This window comes from Carassius auratus, chromosome 49 (genome assembly GCF_003368295.1).
Source record: "Carassius auratus strain Wakin chromosome 49, ASM336829v1, whole genome shotgun sequence".
NCBI classification, from domain to species: Eukaryota; Metazoa; Chordata; class Actinopteri; order Cypriniformes; family Cyprinidae; genus Carassius; species Carassius auratus.
The window spans coordinates 10,024,458-10,044,713 of record NC_039291.1 but is presented as its reverse complement, the minus strand read 5'-3'; the positions used below and the strand labels follow the sequence as shown (position 1 = coordinate 10,044,713).

At 34.2% G+C, this 20,256-nt stretch overlaps 1 protein-coding gene across 1 annotated transcript in view; it reads left to right on the top strand.

The window, feature by feature from the left end:
- The first annotated feature begins 278 nt into the window (after positions 1-278).
- Positions 279-20,256, top strand: part of LOC113066148 (vasoactive intestinal polypeptide receptor 2-like) — a 28,121-nt gene continuing 8,143 nt past the window's right edge. The window contains exons 1-6 of the mRNA XM_026237839.1: positions 279-507; positions 5,898-6,000; positions 8,718-8,825; positions 13,137-13,231; positions 18,965-19,062; positions 19,426-19,561. Coding sequence (XP_026093624.1) covers positions 448-507; positions 5,898-6,000; positions 8,718-8,825; positions 13,137-13,231; positions 18,965-19,062; positions 19,426-19,561 — 600 coding nt within the window. The 5' untranslated portion in view covers positions 279-447. The remainder of the gene's footprint in view (positions 508-5,897; positions 6,001-8,717; positions 8,826-13,136; positions 13,232-18,964; positions 19,063-19,425; positions 19,562-20,256) is intronic.

Here is a 20,256-nt window from a genome sequence, read left to right as displayed (position 1 = left end):
AAAACAGATATAGCTGTTCCAAACAATCAGGTCCAAATTAATGGTCCATCAGTGTTCAATTCATACACTGTAATAAAACAAAAATTATTCAGCCCCAATTTGATTCAGCCCCAATTTGAGTGACCCAAAATCAGATAAACACTCAAAGTGTTTGAAATGAATGCCAGTTAAACATCTGTCCAAGTGCTGGCAGTGTAATATGTGTGCATAAGGCTCATCTAAAGATCTAAAGGAGGAGGAACAGAACCAACAGCCTCCACTCAGCGGGCGCACGCGCTCGCTCGCGCGCGCAGCCCGCCTGCACACTGCACATGGATTTGGCGCGCTCAGAAGTGTATTCAGCGGACATCTCGGCGCAAGTGGTTTGTGTTGACTTCTCGCTCTTGATGCTGAGGACTGCTCGGAACTTACGCTAAAGAGAGATATTATTTATGAAACCAGTAAGAAATGAAGATGAACCTCGTAAACAACTGTTTGGCTTTCCTCGTAGTTTGGCACGCGCACGCGGTAAGTAACGACCCTACCTGCGCCGGTATTTTTGAGTTACTCAGCCTCAGGTGCGTGCATTCAGCTGTCAATACGGGCGATGTGTTTTCATAAGGGCCGTGTTTCAGTAAATATGAAATTTTAGTGTAAAGTCCAAACACTACAAATGCGAGTTTTCTCAACTTTTGGTTTTGTATATTGGTTTTAAACCTAGATCAAAACGTTTAACCAATACAGTATCCTCCAAACTACTATATTTTAGCCATAGCTGTTAGGTAAATAAGTTGACACTAAAACCATGCTTGCATGTTCGAGGTATCAACTGTATAATGAAATGAATGAACTCTGTCTTCAGTGTTTTTAACAAAGGTCATGTAAAGTTGTCACTTATTTATATTATACTTATAGTATCAATTTATGAATTACACAAATAGGAGTTACATTTCAAATGTTTTTTAAGGAATTGAAAAGCTTTATCAAGCAGCTTCCTGCTATAAAAATCATGGAAGTCATCTCATTTCAGCTTACAGTAGCCACAGTTTGCCAGGTTGATCTTAGCTCTGCTGATCTATCATTGAAATCTGCTAACTCTAAATGACCAACCTGGTCTAGCTAGAAATTATGTCAAAACCAGCGACTATCAGAAGAATAGCACATAGGCTAACTTTTATATTTTTGTGAATCATTTTGTGCTTTGTAATTGCTTTACTTTTTAAAAAGCATAAAATTGGCTGTTTAATGTCAGGATAAGTTGTGACAACAAACCCTATTACGACATCCACGTTATTGGGGAATGTTGTCACAGAAGGTCAGGTACATTCTGAAGGTACATTCTGAAAAAATCTGAATTTTATGTCCAATCTAAGGTAACCACAGTTTCTTTTTCTTTTCTTTTTTTACATTTGGTTTATTGATCTTCACTTTGCAACAACCTCTTAGCTTTCAGTTCTGTTGTGCTGTCCACTCTTAAACAGTTTCAGATTAAATTACAATTTAAATGAGTCTCTCAAATATATTAAAAAGAGACATAACACAGTGTTAGAACTGGGTCAGGGCTATTCTAGACAATGTCTCTGTGGTGATTCAGGTGTTTCGCCCAAAGGGTTCTCACAAAAAGACTCAACGGGGCACAAGCTACTCAATTTCTTTCTGTGGAGTATAAAACTGGTGGCTTGCAGACAAATAAAAACCTATATGCTTTTTTGCTCAGCTGAAATTTGAATTATTTTCCTTAAATATTTTAAAATGCATGCAAAAATACTTTAAAAGTACTATCAACATTGATCTCCTAATGGACTAAACGGTCACAAGAACAACCAAATATTCATAGTACAGTCTCTAAAAACAAGTCGTAATATCTCATGCATGAAACAGAATGGTTATTAGATAATACAAATGAGCAAATAAAAATAATTTAGTGTTGTTTATGCTTTAAACAAGTGAAAAGTATCTAATATTTAAGAAATGTTCTCTGAAAACAAGTCTCATGCAATTTTACTTCTAAGGTTGATTTATGTTGTTTTAAGGCTGGTTAGAGTTTTTTTCTGAAAAAAGTTACTGGTCAAAAAAGCAGGTTAAAAACCAAGGTCAAAGATAAATTGTTTAGATGCAGGAAAATTGATGCACCACAAATAAAGTTATATAAGGTTTACAAGCCATTGCTGTTAATCTCGTTTTAAGTAAGACAAAGCTTATCTATTCGAAAGTCCATTATTCAGTTACTTATCTTGTAGATAATCAAACATTTCTTTATGACCTTAATTAAAGTGCAACACACTGTCCATATGGCTGCATCCCCAGAGCCACATATACACCATGTAACACACTTACTTAATGTTAGAATGCTGGAGAATTGTTCAAATGTAGTTCATATCTGTGTAATTTGTCTTCTTCAGGGTTTATGCAAAAAGAGGACTTGGATGAGAATTGAGAATGCACTCAAACATAATTGTTCTGTGTGCAGCATTTCTCATATTTATATAAAATAAAATGTTCTTGTTATACCACTTTTTTTATTTTATTTACAGGGATTTGTAAAACTCATGGAATTTCTGCTCCCAAAAATCCTTATGATTGCATCCATAAAACTAGGTTTTCAATTCATGGATCAAGAGGTATCATCAGATACTGAAGACATATTACATTACACAGAGATCCCATCAAAGCTCCGAGAGGAAGTTATGTGTGGTTGTGCTCTATTAAAATTCAATCCATTCAATCCCTGACCAATTTCATACAGCAACATTTAATGCCATTTTTTATTTTGCTACTCCTTGTCCTCCTGTGGTATGATGGTATTGTATCATATTTCTGTGACAGGCTTTTGTGGACCTGAAAAATACAATGTTTTAGTTTTTTTTTTTTTTTTTCTCTAAAACAAATCCCAACCTCCTATGCTGTACAAAAATGACAATAATCCAGAAGATCTTTTTCCACTCAATACTTTGAGCACTCATGGAAGTTTTTTTTTATTTTTTTAATATAAATTAATTAATTATAAAGCACAGAATGATTCGTGAAACAACATAAATGTAAAAGGTAGCCTATGTGTTATTCTTTTGATAAAAACTAGGGTTTGAAACGACAAAAACAATATTCCATTAGGTCTTTTCTACTAAATACTGTGAGTAATAATAATAAAAAAAGAATTTCTGCATTGTTTATGATAGTAATAACACAGCTTTTCGTGTGTTGCACAACTTTTTAAACAAACCAACAAAATCTCAGAACGCTGTTGACCTTGAAATGCATTTCTTATTGTCATTTTGATAGTTTTAAATTACTTTTAAAGCGATGCTTTATGTTGTTGTGTGAGAAATGGAAAGTTGGCTTGCAAACTAGAAAACAGTTGCACAACTGCTTTTCACCATAAACACGAGACCACACATTCTCAGATAATCAGATGATGACATTTGCGAAGTTTCATGCTTTCCAGCTGACCCACTTCAGTTCTGTAAAGGTCTGCCAGAATCCAGATTCGCCTCATGCAGCTTAAGTCATCTTGACTGTGTCAGAAGAGAAACAGATTAGCGCAGAAACACATCGGCAATCATTAAACTTCAACAGTCACACCGCTTTTGTGTGTGGCATTTCAGAGCAAAACCATGTTTTATGTACTAACCACCCGCAATCCAGTGTAACCAGATGCTGTCTGTGCTGTGCTTTGTCATTGTTTCCAGTGAAAATAAAAGATTAGTAACGACTTTTCATTGTAAGTAAATTTTCCCCATAACCTTCAAATAAATTTGTAGTCTTAAAAAAAAAAAAAGCATGGAAATGAGTTTGTTGGCAGTTGCTCTTGTGGGGTTTAAGCATGAGCGAGCAGGAAACTGTGTCACATGCACAGCTCTAAAGAAGGATGCAAAAGGATATTGCAAACAAAATAGGGTGACTGAGTGACATCTTTGTTAAAAAAAAAGATTTAAATGCACTGGACATGCTGCCACTCTAAATGTGACTCTTAATATTATGGCTACTTCGTCGCACTGTAAGGGTCAAAAATGATTGATTTTTCTTTTATGTCAATTTTTTTAGGACATTAAGTAAAGATCATGTTCCATGAAGATTTTACTTTTTTTGCGACTTTGTGACTTGTTCACAGAAATGTTAACGATATTTATTTGAAACAACTTTTAGAGCTCTGATTATCTCATTTTGACATTTTAGTTACTTGCATCCTCATCACTTAGTTTGCTTTTAGAAAGCGCCACTCTCAGGTGCAGCTGTTTTACATGTTTATTGCACCAGATTCTCCCCTTTCAACTGCAAAGTCTCCATTTGTTTTCCCAACAAATTATTTCTGAAAAACATGTCAATTCCCATGAAGCAGAAAGATGAGTCAGAAATGTGCCTGGGTGACCGGCTGCTAAACTGGGACAACAGACTTATCAGCCCTGATACATGTGATGCACTGTCCTCACAAATGTCATTCAAATAAGATATGCAAAAGGAGCTCATTTGGATATTTTTAGTAGTGCTGAGATGTTTGGATTCAGAGTTTTGGTGATCCACATATTGAATCCATTCTTTCTCAGTGGAAGCTGAGAAATCGATGAAAAAACTAAAACCTGGTGAGAATGTCAAATGTGTTTTCGACTTGGCTGTAATTGCTCTCAGCCAGCATGCATTTGCCCTGACAGTAATGATCCAGAATAATCTTTATACAATAACTCATACCATTAGAGTATGTGGTTATCTTACTAGCTGTGATATATAGGGAAGAAAGCCCCGCTCTCGTCAAAGATGTAGCTCAAGATTTTGAAAGAGATGAGCAATGACAGACTAAAAGTGTAGGCTTATGTCCTCTTCTGATCTGGGGCTGATTTGTCTGTGTGCTGCTCGCTTGGAAAAACCCGAAGCCAAAGTGACTAACAGCTTGCAAACACATAGATAAGACGGTGACCTTGCATTAAAAACATTTGGGTTTAAATATGTCTAAATCATTTTTAAATACATGTTCTAACTCTTTTACGTCAAACAGAATGCTCATATTTTACATTTTTAAAAATCTACGTTTTATTTTCAAACAGCCTGTATTTTCGGAATGATTCTGTATTATTTTCCCCCACATTTATAAAGCAAGATGAGTTTGTTTATTCATTGGAAATGATTTGGTGAAATTTATCATTACATCACTTCTTCACCATAGAATCTTGTGCAGTGAATGGGTGCCGTCAGAATGAGAGTCCAAACAGCTGAGAAAATCATCACAGTATAACATAAGCAATCCACACGATTCCAAACACTATGTGTTTGTGATGAACAAATTTATAATTTTTACCTTATCAATTATTTGTTTTGGTACTTAAAACTGTTGTTTCTGGCTAAGTTGAGTCTTCTGTATATAATATTGCTGTCCTGTGACAGTCGTCTTGTCTGATTCAGGAGAGAAATATGCTTGGGTCAAGTACTGTTTAAAAGTACACACAGTCTAAACCAGTTTCAGACAAATATGTTGTGTGGATGTTGTAGGACATCAAAGGGGGAGTTTTTCACTGGAGGAAGCGTTATTATTGATTATAGACTCTTACTTTAGCCAGAAGCGACTGTTTCAAATCAAAGCTCCTTGGATTTGTTTCTCACAAACATATGTATAGCCTTTTGCTTCCCAAGACATTAATCGGCAGTCTGGAGCGATGTGGATTACTTGTAGATTATTGTGCTGTTTTTATCATTCTGACGGCACCCATTCACTGCAGAGGATCCATTGGATGCAATTGATTTAATCCTACATTTTAAATCTGTTCTGATGAAGGATGGCCCTGAGATTGAGCAAAAATGGACAATAAAAATATTGTTTAAAAATCAATTATATTGAAAAACACTGACTGAGACTTTTTTTTGTTTGTTACTTCTTGGCAGGCAGTAGCATTGAGATCACACGGCTGATTTTCTTTCCTTTGCCCCCTAAGGTCAGCGGGAGACATGCACACTGTCACTTTCTGTATGAGCTGCAGATGGCTGAGAAGGAATGTTTGGGCTTGCTGGCAGATGGGCTGCCTCCACACACTAAAGGTACTGTATTAGTTCACGTGTGAGTGCACACGCACAGTATATCACCTTCTAAATCCACTTACAGTGTCTGTTCTGTACAGTATTTTGAATGGCCAGAATGTGAAACAGCATTTCAGTCGGCAATCTTTGAAAGATGTGAAGTGTTGTGTGTATTTGTGTCATGTTCCCCATAAACAGTACAGTGAAAGAAATGTGAATGAGCTCTAGCCACAATGTTTGTCCTACATAATTAGTTAATGTCTCATTGTTTTTCTGTTGGCATGCAGCGTTTGCTCTGGCAGATGTAGAATCACATTTACTGTTGGATGATAGTGGTTGAGTAGCTTTTGGCTCCAGATTTTAAGGTCAATGTTGAATTTTATATTAAAATTTGTGTGGAATGGACATGACCCACATGTAGAAGCCCATTTTCATTTTTGAATAGTTTTATGTCTCACAATTGTGACATTATTTCTTGACTTTCTTATTTTAAACTTCATCTCATAATAACTTTTTTTAGTGTTTTTGTAAGAAGTCTCTCATGTCTCTCATTTTACAAACACAGTAAAAACAGTAATACTGTACTATAATAACATTTTCTATTTTAAAATGTATTCCTGTGATGGCAAATCTGAATTTTTAGAATCTACTACTCCAGTCTTCAGAATCACATGCTTTTTCAGAAATATGCTGATTTGGTTCTTAAGAAAGTTTTCTTATTCTTAGCAATGTTGAAAACAGTTGTGCCACTTAATATTTGTGTGGAGCCTGTTATACTTTTTTTCAGGATTCTATGACGAATATATATTCAAATGAAGAGTATTTTTTGAAATACTTTTTTTTTTGTTACATTATAAAAGCCTTTATTGCCTCTTTTGATCAGTTTAATATATCCTAGCTGAATAAAAGTATTAATTTATTTCAAAGAGAAATCTTAAAGACCTCAAACTTTTGTATGTGTTTTTGTACTTCATAAAGTGATCTAGCCAAACAAAATTGATTTAAGTGAGCCTGGATGAAGTAACAGAAGATATATCACTTTTTAATGGTATAAAGGTACTCATAGTTTTATGATGAGAGCATGCATATCCTACATTGAAGCTTTTAAAAACCCAGATGTTTCAGAGATGACTCAGTGTTACTGATGCCTGTGTTTCAAAGGACTGTGTTTGAAAATGTTCTGCTTTTTCTCAGCTCATATCATCGCTGGTCATTGGCCAGCAGTCAATAACCATGGGGGACCAGCTTCAGCATTTGTTTATTTATCTGACAATACTAATATTAAACAACTACATTTAAAAGAAGAAGCCAAACACACTATCAATATGCAGGCATAGATCCAAAATCTTTTCTTTATTTTTAAACTTTTGAAGTGTATTGTTCTTTATGCTTTGCTTCCACTTCGGATTAAAATCTTAAGTGTGGGAATGACCTTGCTTTGCTTGTGTTTGCCTTTTTGACAGTTGTATGGTGTCCATCAGTGGACAGATGTTCCAATTAATGGTAATTATTTGGCAGTAAATACACACACGACTTGGCGAAATGAGTTACAAATCCCTCTGGAGATGACTGCAAAAAAGCAGTTTGGACCACTTAATGTATCCCACATTAATGATGATTCATAAAAGGACATAGTGGACTGAGCACTGACCAATCAGAGGCAATGTTTACTGTGTATTAAACAATGCTTGAAGAGTGGCATATTTTCTCTTTGTTTAGATTCCTTATTTTCTCTCAAAACAGCCGGCTGTTTCAGAGAAGAAGCAGCTGTTTAAAGGAATAGTTCCCAAAAATTAAAATGCTGTCATTATTTACTTGCCCTTGTGACATTCCAAACCTGTGTGACTTTTTCTTCTTCTTTGGAATACAAAAGATAAAATTGGCTTTGGCTCTGACCCCAAACTTTTGAACAGTAGTGTATAATATAAAATATTTTATTTATTTACTTCTCCATTTACAAACTGGGAATGGGCGACTGGCCTCTCAAGATCCAAAAAGCACCATAAATGTTTAATAAAAGCGAGAAATGTGACTCGTGAATAATATTCCAAATCCAAATGTACTATATAGAGTATTCCACAAAAGAAAAACATCATATAGATTTGGAACCACATGATGGTGAGTAAATGATAAATTATGAATACTACAAATTATGTAGTAATGCCAAATTGTACATTTTTAGGTCAATTATTCTTTCAGTAGGCCTTCATAAAGAACGGCATGCCCTCTTTGCTGTGATGTTTCTGAGAGAGTTGTAGATGATGATGTATGGTGGTGTGATGTCATCATCAAACCTCTTTGACCATCTTTCTATTTATGTCCAGATCTTCACAACACACTCATCTAACCATAAATGCTGGAATGTGTCCTGTCCCTGTGGGCCAGTCTCATGTCATCCAGTTACTTTCCCCCCTTTTTTTTTTTTTTTGGTTGTACTGTGGTATCTAGCCTATGCTAACTGAAAGGCTAATTTGAGTAATATTTGTAGGCTTGGCTTAAAAGGGAAAACATATTTAAATACACTTAACACATAAAGCAGAAAGACTCTCAAGAACATTAGTCAATGGATGCGTATCTTATCCTAAACTAAACATTTTCCCAGGTTCCTGTCAAACACATGTCAAGTTTCTCACGTGCATTGCTATAGTAATATTACTGAAAGTTCTGCTATTTCAGCACATTTTAAGATCCAAATGTGTTGAGCTTTTATATTGTTTTCTGGTTCTACCTCCTTACAGGTTGCAGGGGGATCTGGGACAATATCTCTTGCTGGCACCATGCAGATATCGGGGAGGTGGTGGTCAATACTTGCCCTGCTGCCCTAAAAAATTTGTTCACCAGAGATGGTACATTTTACTTTAATATCTACAAACTGTCATTTATCCATCTTAACTGGATGCTGAGAACAAAAATCGTCTAATTTCATGCTAAATGAAAAAATGAATGGTTGTCACACACTCAGAAGCATCTGGGGAACCACTAATTGCTCTTTTTAAGATACTTCATATTTTAATAATTGTCAAATCTGATAAATGGTTGACAGTCTTTCAAGAACTTATAGGTTACATTTTGTAAGTTCCTTTAGAGGGCTTTCCTTAACCAACAGATGCCTAGATGTTCTTCAAAGGGTTTCACCTGATACAAACCTAAACTTATAAAGCTATAAAGCCCAATTTCATGAAGTTGATTAGTTCTGCTCACATGTGCTCAAAAGTTATAAGTCCAGCTTTTGTAAATAAATAGTGTGAACTGTGTTGATTGTGAGCATGCATACAGTATGTGAGTGTGAGTAAATTAATGAGGAAGGGAGTAAACTGAAGGCTGGAGTGAGTGAATCATGTCTTTCCCCTTCTGCTCGGACATGCTCATTGACCCGTGGACCCGAGCCGATGGCACAGAACCAGCACACCCTTTCTTCCCTACAGAGAAGTTGTCTGTCAAGCTGCAGAGTGTGGCAGTACATACAGCCCTGATTCCCCAATCAGGCTATTTTCAGTCCTTGTGAGCCTTCTAACCTGCTGGCTCTGAGAGGTCATGCAGGAACACATGAACACATGGTGCCGCTGGATATCCACACAGTTAAGGAGCCAAATTATCCCAGAACATCTGGAAACACATGCTGACTTATGGTTTTATAGAATACGATTATCATTTCCAATCGAGCTTTCTAATGTATGGCTGAACTTTTTTAAATGAATCACTGTCATCAGCATCATTTATGCTCCATTAGCTGTTTCCCCAGATATTATCTGCTGTTTTTTTCCCTAAAGTAGCTCTCAAAAAGCAATGCATTGCACTTTCTCAACAGTATGTATAACTTGTTCTCATTGTACGAGGTAGATTCAGGTGTTTTAGGGGTTGTGTGGGCAGTAAATGCTTCAGCCTCCCTCTCCTCTTCCTCAGCTGAGCTCATGTATATTACATCCAGGGTCCAGTTTTAGAGGAAGAAAGTATGTGGTGTGTGTTTATATAGTATATGTGTGTCTGTTTGTGTGTGTGTGTGTGTGTGTGTGTGTAAACCTAAAATGGATTCCAAAATGAATCACAATTATTTTAGAAGTAGCTTTTAACTGTATTAAGAGAAATTAGCATGTTTTGTGGGAAAAGTATACATTTACTTACAGAGATGAAGAATATGAAATTAATAAGTAAATAAATACTTTTCCACTTTCAACTTTATCTTAATACTGTAAGGCATATTTATTGTGAAATATTTATTTATATAAAAAAAAATTCTATAGACATTGTTTATTCATGTATAATAATTAGAGCAGATGTGCTCCAGTGTGTACTAATAAAGACAAAAACATTAAAAAATTATTCTTTAAACAAATTATAACAAATAGTAATATAAAATTAACGAAAACCATAAAATAGTTGTTACCTGAAATTTATTTTTGGTACTTTTTTGATAATGGTAACCAAAAATAATATATAAAAAACCTTCATTTCTCATTTTCATTGTGTTTATCTTGATATACTAAAGTACCACTGAAATTAAATTAAATGAAAACTGAAAAAAAATTATAAAACACAAAAGATAATCTAAAAGGTAAACTAAATTACTAAAATGTTACTTTAAAATATTAATAAAAACAATAATATAGATAATAATAAACTTGATAAGTATAACGGTCCAATGATTATCCATTTGATTAGAAAATGTAATATTGTGAAATATTAGTACAATTAAAAAAATGTTTTCTATTTTAACATAATTGTCAAATTTAGGGGTCCTTTGCATCAAAGAAACAAAAAAAACTGGATTTCATTACTGCGATACACCTGCCTTCTGTATGGTAGCCCTCTGGAGGATCTAAAAAATGACCACGTATGGCCTTCTTTCTGTCATTGTTGCTAATGTCATGTTAGACGTGAAGGTTTTGGACTGATGTGCCATCCACAGAATGGAAAGTAGCTGTCTCTCAGGCTTGTGCAGCACAAACCTCTGTGCCTTTGCTTTTGTGTTCCTGAATGGCAGTCAGAAGCAGCAAAGCAGTCCCGCATTGTGTTTCCGCAGAGCACTTATGCTCGTGGACAAATGCATGTTTGATTACCGCTCTGACAATTTCAATTCAAGATAAGAGCTCACATGATGACGTACATTAGCAGATCCCTGTGAATAGGACGAATAAGGTGCTCCAGGATTTCAATGATGGGTCAGTTAGCACTTTTATAAAGCCTGAATCTGTCTGTTTGTACAGACAGTCTCTTTTGTTAGGCTTGTGTGTGTTTGAGTGTCTGTATGCACATGTGTATGTTCTGATCTGCATGGCTGGGTGTGTGTGAACATGTGTGGGTGTGTATTTGGGGGATTTGTTTCAGGCTGGACACGGACAAAAATAAATCTCCATGTTGATACATGTCAGGGGAGTTTACATTCTCTCTCTCTAGCAAAGTGATGTAGTTGTGCTCACCCTCATATCTGGCCCGATGAAATGCCATTAAATATACATTCTGCTTTCTTCTGAGTCCTAAAATATACATAGAACATACTCATGTCACGAGAAGCTCTGAGTTACACATTAGAAGTAGCTGAACTGAAGTGGGTTTTTTTTTCACATCACAAAGTATTGGTTTTAGGAAATATACAGAATTATCTTCTTTTTGTTTTGTAGGTCAGTGTTCTACTCAATCAAGTCCAAAGTGTGTTAGATTTCTATGTGTTAGTTTTAATTATTATTTTTTTTTTAATATTTTTTATTAAATAATTTAATGCTCATTAAAACTGAGGCTATTTTTTCCTTTCTGGGGGAAAAAAAATGAACCAGAATATTTAATACTAAAATATATTATATATAAGCTTGTTTCCCACAAAAAGGAAAAAATAAATCAATAAATAGATGCATAAATAAATAAATAAGGTCATTTAGATTTTTTTATCTCACAATTCTGACTTTTATTTTCTTGCAATTATGAGAACAAAAAATGAATTATTATATATAAATTCGGAGACAATTCTGTTCTTTGGTTTCTGCCATGGAATAAAAAATATAAAATATATTAGCTTTTATAATAGATGGATAATCCATAAAGCTTTTATTTCACACTTCAGTTTTTTCATAATTGCAAATTTTCTCAGCCTTGACTGAATGCATCATTGATGTACAATGCTATTCCATTATCACCGGTGCCATATGGATTTACAAGTATAATGAGTGAGTGCAACCCATGTAGCTAGAAATCCCACCTAAAGAAAAGGCAAAAAAAAAAGAGTCTCTTCACTAATCAAAAGGGAAAATATTAGAAATTCTACTTAAAGCCTATTTTTAGAACCATTAAGAATTTTGCATGGTGTATGCAGTGTACAGTACATTCAAACCCCTGATTCTCATTATGACCCATCTCATACTTGTTTTCTCATTAACATAACTTGAAAAAAAAAATGATATTACTATGCTGAATATATACTTTTCAGTGTAAACAACATTTGTTTTTACTGCCTTGAATTTAATTTAAAATGCTAATAAAATATACATTAAGGTTACATTTATTTGATCAAAAATACAGTAAATACAGTATTAATGTGAAATATTACATTTTAAGGAGCTGTTTTCTATTTAAATATATTTTACATTTCAGCAGTCATTACACAAGTCTTCAGTGTCATAAGATTCTTAAGAAATCATCAAACAGAATTTATTTAGAATTAAAGAATTAAAATCTTTTGTAAATGTATTTACTGTCAGTTTGAATCAATGTAATGCATCCTTGCTGAATAATTTAATTCTTAAAAAAATTTAATAAACAAACTTTTGAACAGTAGTGTATATGCAGTAGTTTTGCTCTAAAAAATATAATTGTAGAAAAGTAACTGAGGGTTGAAATGTATTTAATTATCATAAAAAATAATGCCAAAAATTGCAGTGGTACTAAATGTAAGCTTTGTTTTAAGCTTTTTTATTTTTATTTTTGCAAAATATGTTTATTTCTTTTGATTTCTTGGCATGCTTTATTTAGCATCACTCTATTCTTGATGAATTTTTTGATTAGCTTATTTTTGTTTCGTTTTCTCTGATATCTCGGGGCCCTCCGAGACGTGCACAGTTGCGAAGTGTTACCTACCAAAACACTCACTAATGCTGGTTGTCAGTCTAAATTGCCATTAATCAGTCTGATAAACTGGCCGCTAACAAAGCAATGTCTGTTTGTTTTAGGCATCATTAGCAGGAACTGCACTACGGAAGGCTGGTCCGACGTGTATCCCAGCATCAACAGCGTTTGCTCTGAGCCCACCCCCAATCCAAGCAAGGTGAGAAACTGTATTTATGCAGTCAGATCTTACTCAGAATTGAAAATAGGGCTTTTGATTGTACACAGTGTTTAGGATCATTGTGAAGGATCATCCTGAAGGAGTTACACATGAATGGCAGTGGTAAAGGAAGATATTTGGTCTGAAAGGCACTGTTGTTCTTTCCAACCACAGAAAAATCACTGTGTGTGGATGCTGAGGGCGCTACGGGACCCTGAACCTTTTAGTGCCCACTATCCAGCCTGAATCTATGCCAGCTGGGACTACCTTTGGGGCAATGTTTGTGTGCATTTGGAAATGCAAGTGCAAGTGTGTGTTCATGCGTGTGTGTTCATGCGTGTGTGTTGACAGAGACAAACAGTCACAGAAAGCTGGCTCATGTGTATTTCCATGGGGTATTTTAATCAAATTGCTCTCCATATTATATTTCTTAGGATCCTGAATTTAGAGGCAAATCATTTTAGATCAAGATCAGATAAACTGGTAAATTAGACCAGTGAAAGAAATAAGAAATAAACTATAAATGTCCAGTAACATGTAATGTTTTGTCTTATAACAAAATTATATTCTCTCGGTTCATGTCATGAAACAGCCAATTGCCCAATAACAATAAATTAAATGTGCTATTGTGTTTTATTAACTCATTATCTACATCTACATCAACCCTAAACCTAACATTACAATAATACAAATACAGTAATTAATTGTTATTCAGTGTGACCAAAAATGACGCAATATTGCACCTGCTGATGTACAGAAAGTGTAGTTAGTTATTCAGATCAAACCATGTACAAAAGATTCCGTCTTTATTAATATGGAAAATTAGTAGTTGATTTAACTATTAATTAGCTGAAATGTAACTGATCTTACTGTGATTTATTTTAGATCTATACTTAAGCTTTAGTGACTGAAACACCCGGCAGAGTAACGAGAGCATCAGGGGACATCTCATAAACCCAACTCTCCTTACCTTAAAAGGAATGAAAAATGGAAATCTTTCCAATGTAATTTTTGTAAATCATGATATTTTTAGGCTTGTTTTCAGCTTGTACCCATGGCTGATTTTGACATAAAATGTGTTGCCTAATTATGTTTTCATATCTTTATTTATCAAATAAATACTCTTAAATGATCAGTGCTATGTTATGGAGGTAGGGAGTCCAGAGAATGCAGGGAATGAGAGGAACATTTGTGACATTGTATGTTGGAGGTTGTATGGAGAAACTGTCATTTTGACAAAAAGGAAATGTCTCCAGCATAATCAGATGAAACCTCCCCGGTCTACTAACTTAAACAGCTGTCTGAGGGAAAGAGCAGGATTCACTACACGGACTAAGTAAGGATTTAAATGCAAATGTTAAGTATCCTGTTTAAGTTATTATGATAAATAAATGTCCTTTTAAGTATTAAAATGTCCCAGATTAACACAAGTCAGTTGGCAGGAGTTAAAGTTCAGGCCAGGCATTTTGAATGTAAAACTGTACAATTTAATCAATTCTGATGCAGAAATGTCTAGTCTTGGTTATACACCAAAATGACATTAAACTGCACTGGAGGGAGTAGTGTATTTCAGACAAAAAAAAAACTTGAAGATGACAGAACTCAAATCTGCTTTAACTCTAGTAAGTTGAAACAAAATCAACTTTTATTAGGGATTTTCTCTTAAAATTTCAGCATGTGTGTTTTATATTCTTTCTTCTGTCATGAGTGTGTGGTTTTGGGTGTTCAGGGACATGCATCGTCTCCAGCAGTGAGGGCAAGCGCCTCTTATGACTGGATAAACAGCCCTCTGAAGCGCAGAGAGTTGTCAGTATGACTTGAAGTGATACCAAGGATCAGAGCAGACATGCTGAGTTGCTGACACATCGGCCTGCTCTCACTGGCTTTATGTTGAAAGGAGATGCGTGCCGTGACTGAAGCAGCCTTGAAATGGTGCAAATCTGCTATAGACACAAAAACAGGATGATCCAGCATATAAATTGGATTTGAACTGGATTTCATTACAACCTGTTTGACAGCTCTGTAAGCAGAGCAACAGATACAGCTTCACAAATACAGCAGCTTGTCCATTTTATTTATTTATTTATTTTTATTTTTTTGTGGAAGCCCATTTCCATGTCAGAGTATCAAAAATAAGAGAAAGGGTAATTGACTCCCCATCATCCTTCCCCCTTATTTATTGACTTATTTATACTACTCAAAAGTTTGGAGTCAGAAAGATTTTTTTTAAATGTTTTTAAAATAAGTCTTCTATGCTCATTAAGAATGCATTTATTTGATATCAAAACCAGCCTACGTTAATGAGCTCAGGCATCATTGGCTAAACTCTTCGTTTGTAACAAACACATTGTGGTTTATCAGAGTCAGCCTTACAAGGATAATCTTGTTTTATGTTTTTCTTGCATATTGTTCTTTAATTTTTATAGAAATGGTAAATCAAAATGATTGTCGATGGACTTTTGACATCACCCAGAGTTCAGCACGTGCTCCGCAGGAAGACGGTTGGTAGCCGTGTGGTTTGGGATGGTGCCCCGATGATTCAGCTCTACTCGTTTGACCGATGAGCGGACAGTTCTGTGTTTTTCATTCTGATCCTGTGTCAGGGGAAATGAAACATTAAAGCAATTTCCTGAAGGGTACAGAGACAGTAACAGAGGCACATTCCCATCCTCTCAGAGTTCATTTGTGGAAATTAACAGAGATGACTAAAGTTGTCCTCCTAAGGTGTTAATAAGAACACCGATTGACCTTGAGTCAAACCTGTCTGAAACCTGATTTCTTGAGCCATGTCCTGCTTCGCCTGAAAGAAGTCCTGTCCCAGGACACTTTAGATAAATTAAAACATGCACTTGAATTAAATTGGACATTGATCTTCTAACCTTGGGGTATTGATTCTGTTTAAAGGGACACTTGATATTCGTTTTAGGGTTCACAGCAAGTGATATCACCTGATAAATGTAGAGATGTATTCAATCAAGTTGTCTTTACATTACATGTCTCTTTACATTAGAGTGAAGGTTATATTTAGCTTAAATATACTCTTCAGTAGATTACTCTTCAGAAAGGAACAGAGGCTTTTAATAGGTTTAATAGGTTCTGGCTTTGATTTGTTAAAACACATCAAAAATTTCTGCAGCAAATTGAATCTCAAAATGAATTAATGTTTTTAAACTGCTGTTGGTCTGAAACTCATGCCACTGGTTGAGCCAGCATTGAGACAACTGATAAATATTACATAGTCAGTGTCAACCTCTTATTTTAACATTAAAGATGAGACACATCGCCTTAAAGTTTAAACAGACTACTTAGACATCATGTAAATAATGCTCCTGCCTTGCATGGCATGTTGAGGTCCAAGTGCCATATAAGTGTCACTTTTAATCTGAAATTCTCCAGAAGTTTTCCTTGGGTATTTCCTGAAACACATACCACATCCAACAATAAATGAGAGACCGTCTGAAGAAGGAAGAAGTTTCTCATCTCATCCAAAGCCAACACACAGGCTGGTTTCTGTCTCCTCGTCTGATAACCTGCACATCACCTAGTTGTTTATGGATGATGTATTCCAGGCTTAGTATGAAATACATATGTCAAAGATAGCGCTGAGTAGAGAGACTAGACCAAAAAAAAACTCAGTCACTGGTTTTACTTCTGCATTGATGGGTTTTTTTCACAACTTCAGGTATGTTTTTGATTGTTTGTCACATTTAAAGTAGTTTCTTTTTGTCACTTGAATGTTCAATCTTTTTATTTGTTTTTGTTTTTATAGATTCAAACTCTCTTGGAAACTTGTTACCAAACTGTTACAGTTTTTGTCTGATTTTCAAATTCCTTTTTTGTAGGTTTTATGTTTTAATCCTTGTTCCCAAAAATATCAGTAAATTTAAGTATGAATTATTTCGATATTTATTGGGGAAATCCTTTATATAATTTATGACTTTCCCGAATTGTGACCAAACAAATGTGCTGCCCTTTAAGGTTTTTTTTTTTTAAATAAGTTTACTTGTTTACCAATATACAACAGTGTCAGTGCAGAGCATGAAATGAAATATGAGACATGACGAAAATCAAGAAAAAATAGTATTTTTTTTTTATAGACTTTAAAAAAAAAAAAAAAAATTCAATAGCCTTTTAAACAATTGTAAATTTCACGTGTATTTGTTTCACATAATTAAATTAGCCCAAGCAAGACAACAGAGTCAGTCGTTTCATTACAGTAATTCATTTTTTATTACAGAATAATATCAAAAATCTTTTGTAACCTTATAAATGTCTTAACAGTCTCTTTTGGTCAGTTTTATGTTTCTTTGCTGAACAAAAATAATTAACTCTTTTAAAAATATCGTTAACATTATTTTTTTTATAGTAGTAGTATACTGTATTTTAGTAATATTTTGACCTCAAGCTTGTGATCATTAGATTATAATGTGACATACAGTACCTAATACTTTACACTGTAAAATAAAGTTATGAATTTTTAGGCATTTATATATATATATATATATATATATATATATATATATATATATATATATATATATATATATATATATATATATATATACACATAATCAGGAATCAAAGACACATTCACATGCACACATTCAGACAAAAAAATGAACAAACAGACCAAAAGTAGTAAAATATCCATCTCACGCTAAGTTTAGTGAGTTTTATGTTTAAAGAAGCGCAGGAGGAATGTTCCTGGTGGGGATGTTGATGTCCAGTGTGCCAGGTTGTAAGTCAGACTGAAAGAATGCTGTTTATGAGTCTGTCTGAGCTTCATCATGCTCTTCCACCACCAACAACCATTTCCATGCTTATTAGTCATTCTTGATCTGTGAGAGAATTCCCATTTAGCTTGTGTACATTATTTCATCACATTTAAAACATGGCACAGAGGTTAAACGCATTGCCGTTAAGTGGGGTAAATGTAAATGTATTTTTAAAAGACGTTTTGTATGCTGTAATCAGTTCAATATAGGAACAGTGCTACTGACATTTTTTTTTTTCAAAGTAGTGATTAATACACAAAAACCTTATTGCATTAATTTATTGTTTTAATTAGAAAAAAATATTTTTAAAACCACTGATATTTAAAGGTAATAAAGAAAAAAGTATTCAAACAAGTAGAACAGTTGTGGGCTAAATCTGTGATTTGGAAAAACAGTATGTTATGTATTTCTTTGACTGAAGGAAAGCTGTAAGGGATATAAGCATTATGTACTGTAGACTATTTAACATGGTTTTGTAGTTGGGTCTTTTTTGTTGTATGCCTATTTTGGAAAAAGTGCTGTAGTTTTAGGAGCAAAGACTCTGGCACTTTGAGGCAATTCAAAGAATACCATGGTGGTTGTCTGTGATATAGCCATTGTGTTTGTTCCAAAAAAAAAGCATGGTATTACTCTGGTACCTGATAAAACATGACGAAATGGGGATTTTTTTTACTACTTATTTTGTATACTGCATATGTAAATTGGGATAGTCTGGTATATATATTTTGTTTAACCTAAAATTATTTCATATACCCTATTTAAATGTATTATTTTTATGTAAATTAAATGAGAACCAAATATATAGTATACTGAGGAATGTGCAACACGACTGAACGATTAGTGTTATTTAGTGATTTTTGTCATAGTGAACAAAGAGTTTACTGGTGTTTTAAACCACAAAAAATGTAATATTGCAAATATAAAGTGCTCCTCAGAATTGATTTCTCTCTCTGTCCAGCTTGTTTTCTACATGGTGATGAAGACCCTTTACACACTCGGACACAGCCTCTCTCTCATCGCACTCATCACCGGCAGCACCATCCTCTGTCTGTTCAGGTCTGAAGCAGAGCCCTAAATAGTTCCAGTAGTTGTGTCTGTTTTATATTACGCTACACTTTGTATGGATGAATGAGCCTGCCTTATATTAATTGTAATCGTTGAGGGGTTGAATTTGGCAGGCTTCTGAACGACTATATTTTAAACTTTTTGACATTGAGGCTAAACATTATGCTTGGCGCAAGGTTTTAACCTGATAGTGTTTATCTATCTGGAATGAACTGAATAATTTAGGAAGTTGTCTGTTGATGTGATAAATGGAGCAGTGCTCAAGACTCTTGACTTTTTCTCACAAGCTAACTATAAGCACAATTAAAATAGAAAGAGGCCATGTTTATTTACATCTCTGTCTCGCTCCAACAGAAAACTCCACTGCACCAGGAACTACATCCATCTGAACCTGTTCTTCTCGTTCATTCTGAGGGCCATCGCTGTCCTGGTCAAAGATGCCATTCTGTTTTCCCACCAGAATGTAGAATGTACAAAGCAGCCATCACTGGTTAGTGAAATCTCCCATCCTGAAGATCCACAAGTCAATTCATATAAATTAATGTTGAATGTACATTGTTATTATTATTATTTTTTAAATTAATGCTTAATTTTTTTTTTAACGATTTATTAAATTGATCAAAAGGGACAATAAAGACATTTATAATGTTGCAAATTATTATCATTTTTATTTCAAATAAATCCTGTTCTTCTGATCTTCCTATTTGTCAAAGAAACCAAAATAATATATCAGGGTTTACACAAAAATATTAAGCAATTGTTCATAAACTCGCAGATCGGAGAAGAAAAGTCAGAATTGTGAGAAATAAACTCGCAATTACCTTTTTTCTTTTTTGTTCCGTGAACAAAATCGATTTGTAAATTCGATTTACAAGACAAAAAGACAGAATTCTGAGCTTATATTTTGCAAATCTGAAGGTAAAATAAACAAAGTTTGATTAAATTGAGAGTTAAATAGTCGCAATTATCATTTTTTATTTATTGATAGTTTTCAACTGGTAATAAGAAATGTTTATTTATTTATTTTTAGCATGGAAATAAATGACACTTTATAATATATTAATATAAAACAATTATTTTTACAGTAATTTTGTACTGTATTTCTATAAATAAATGTCTGAGTGAACATAAGATGCAGCTTTTACAAACATAAAAAAATTCTTTCCACCCCAAACTTTTAAACAA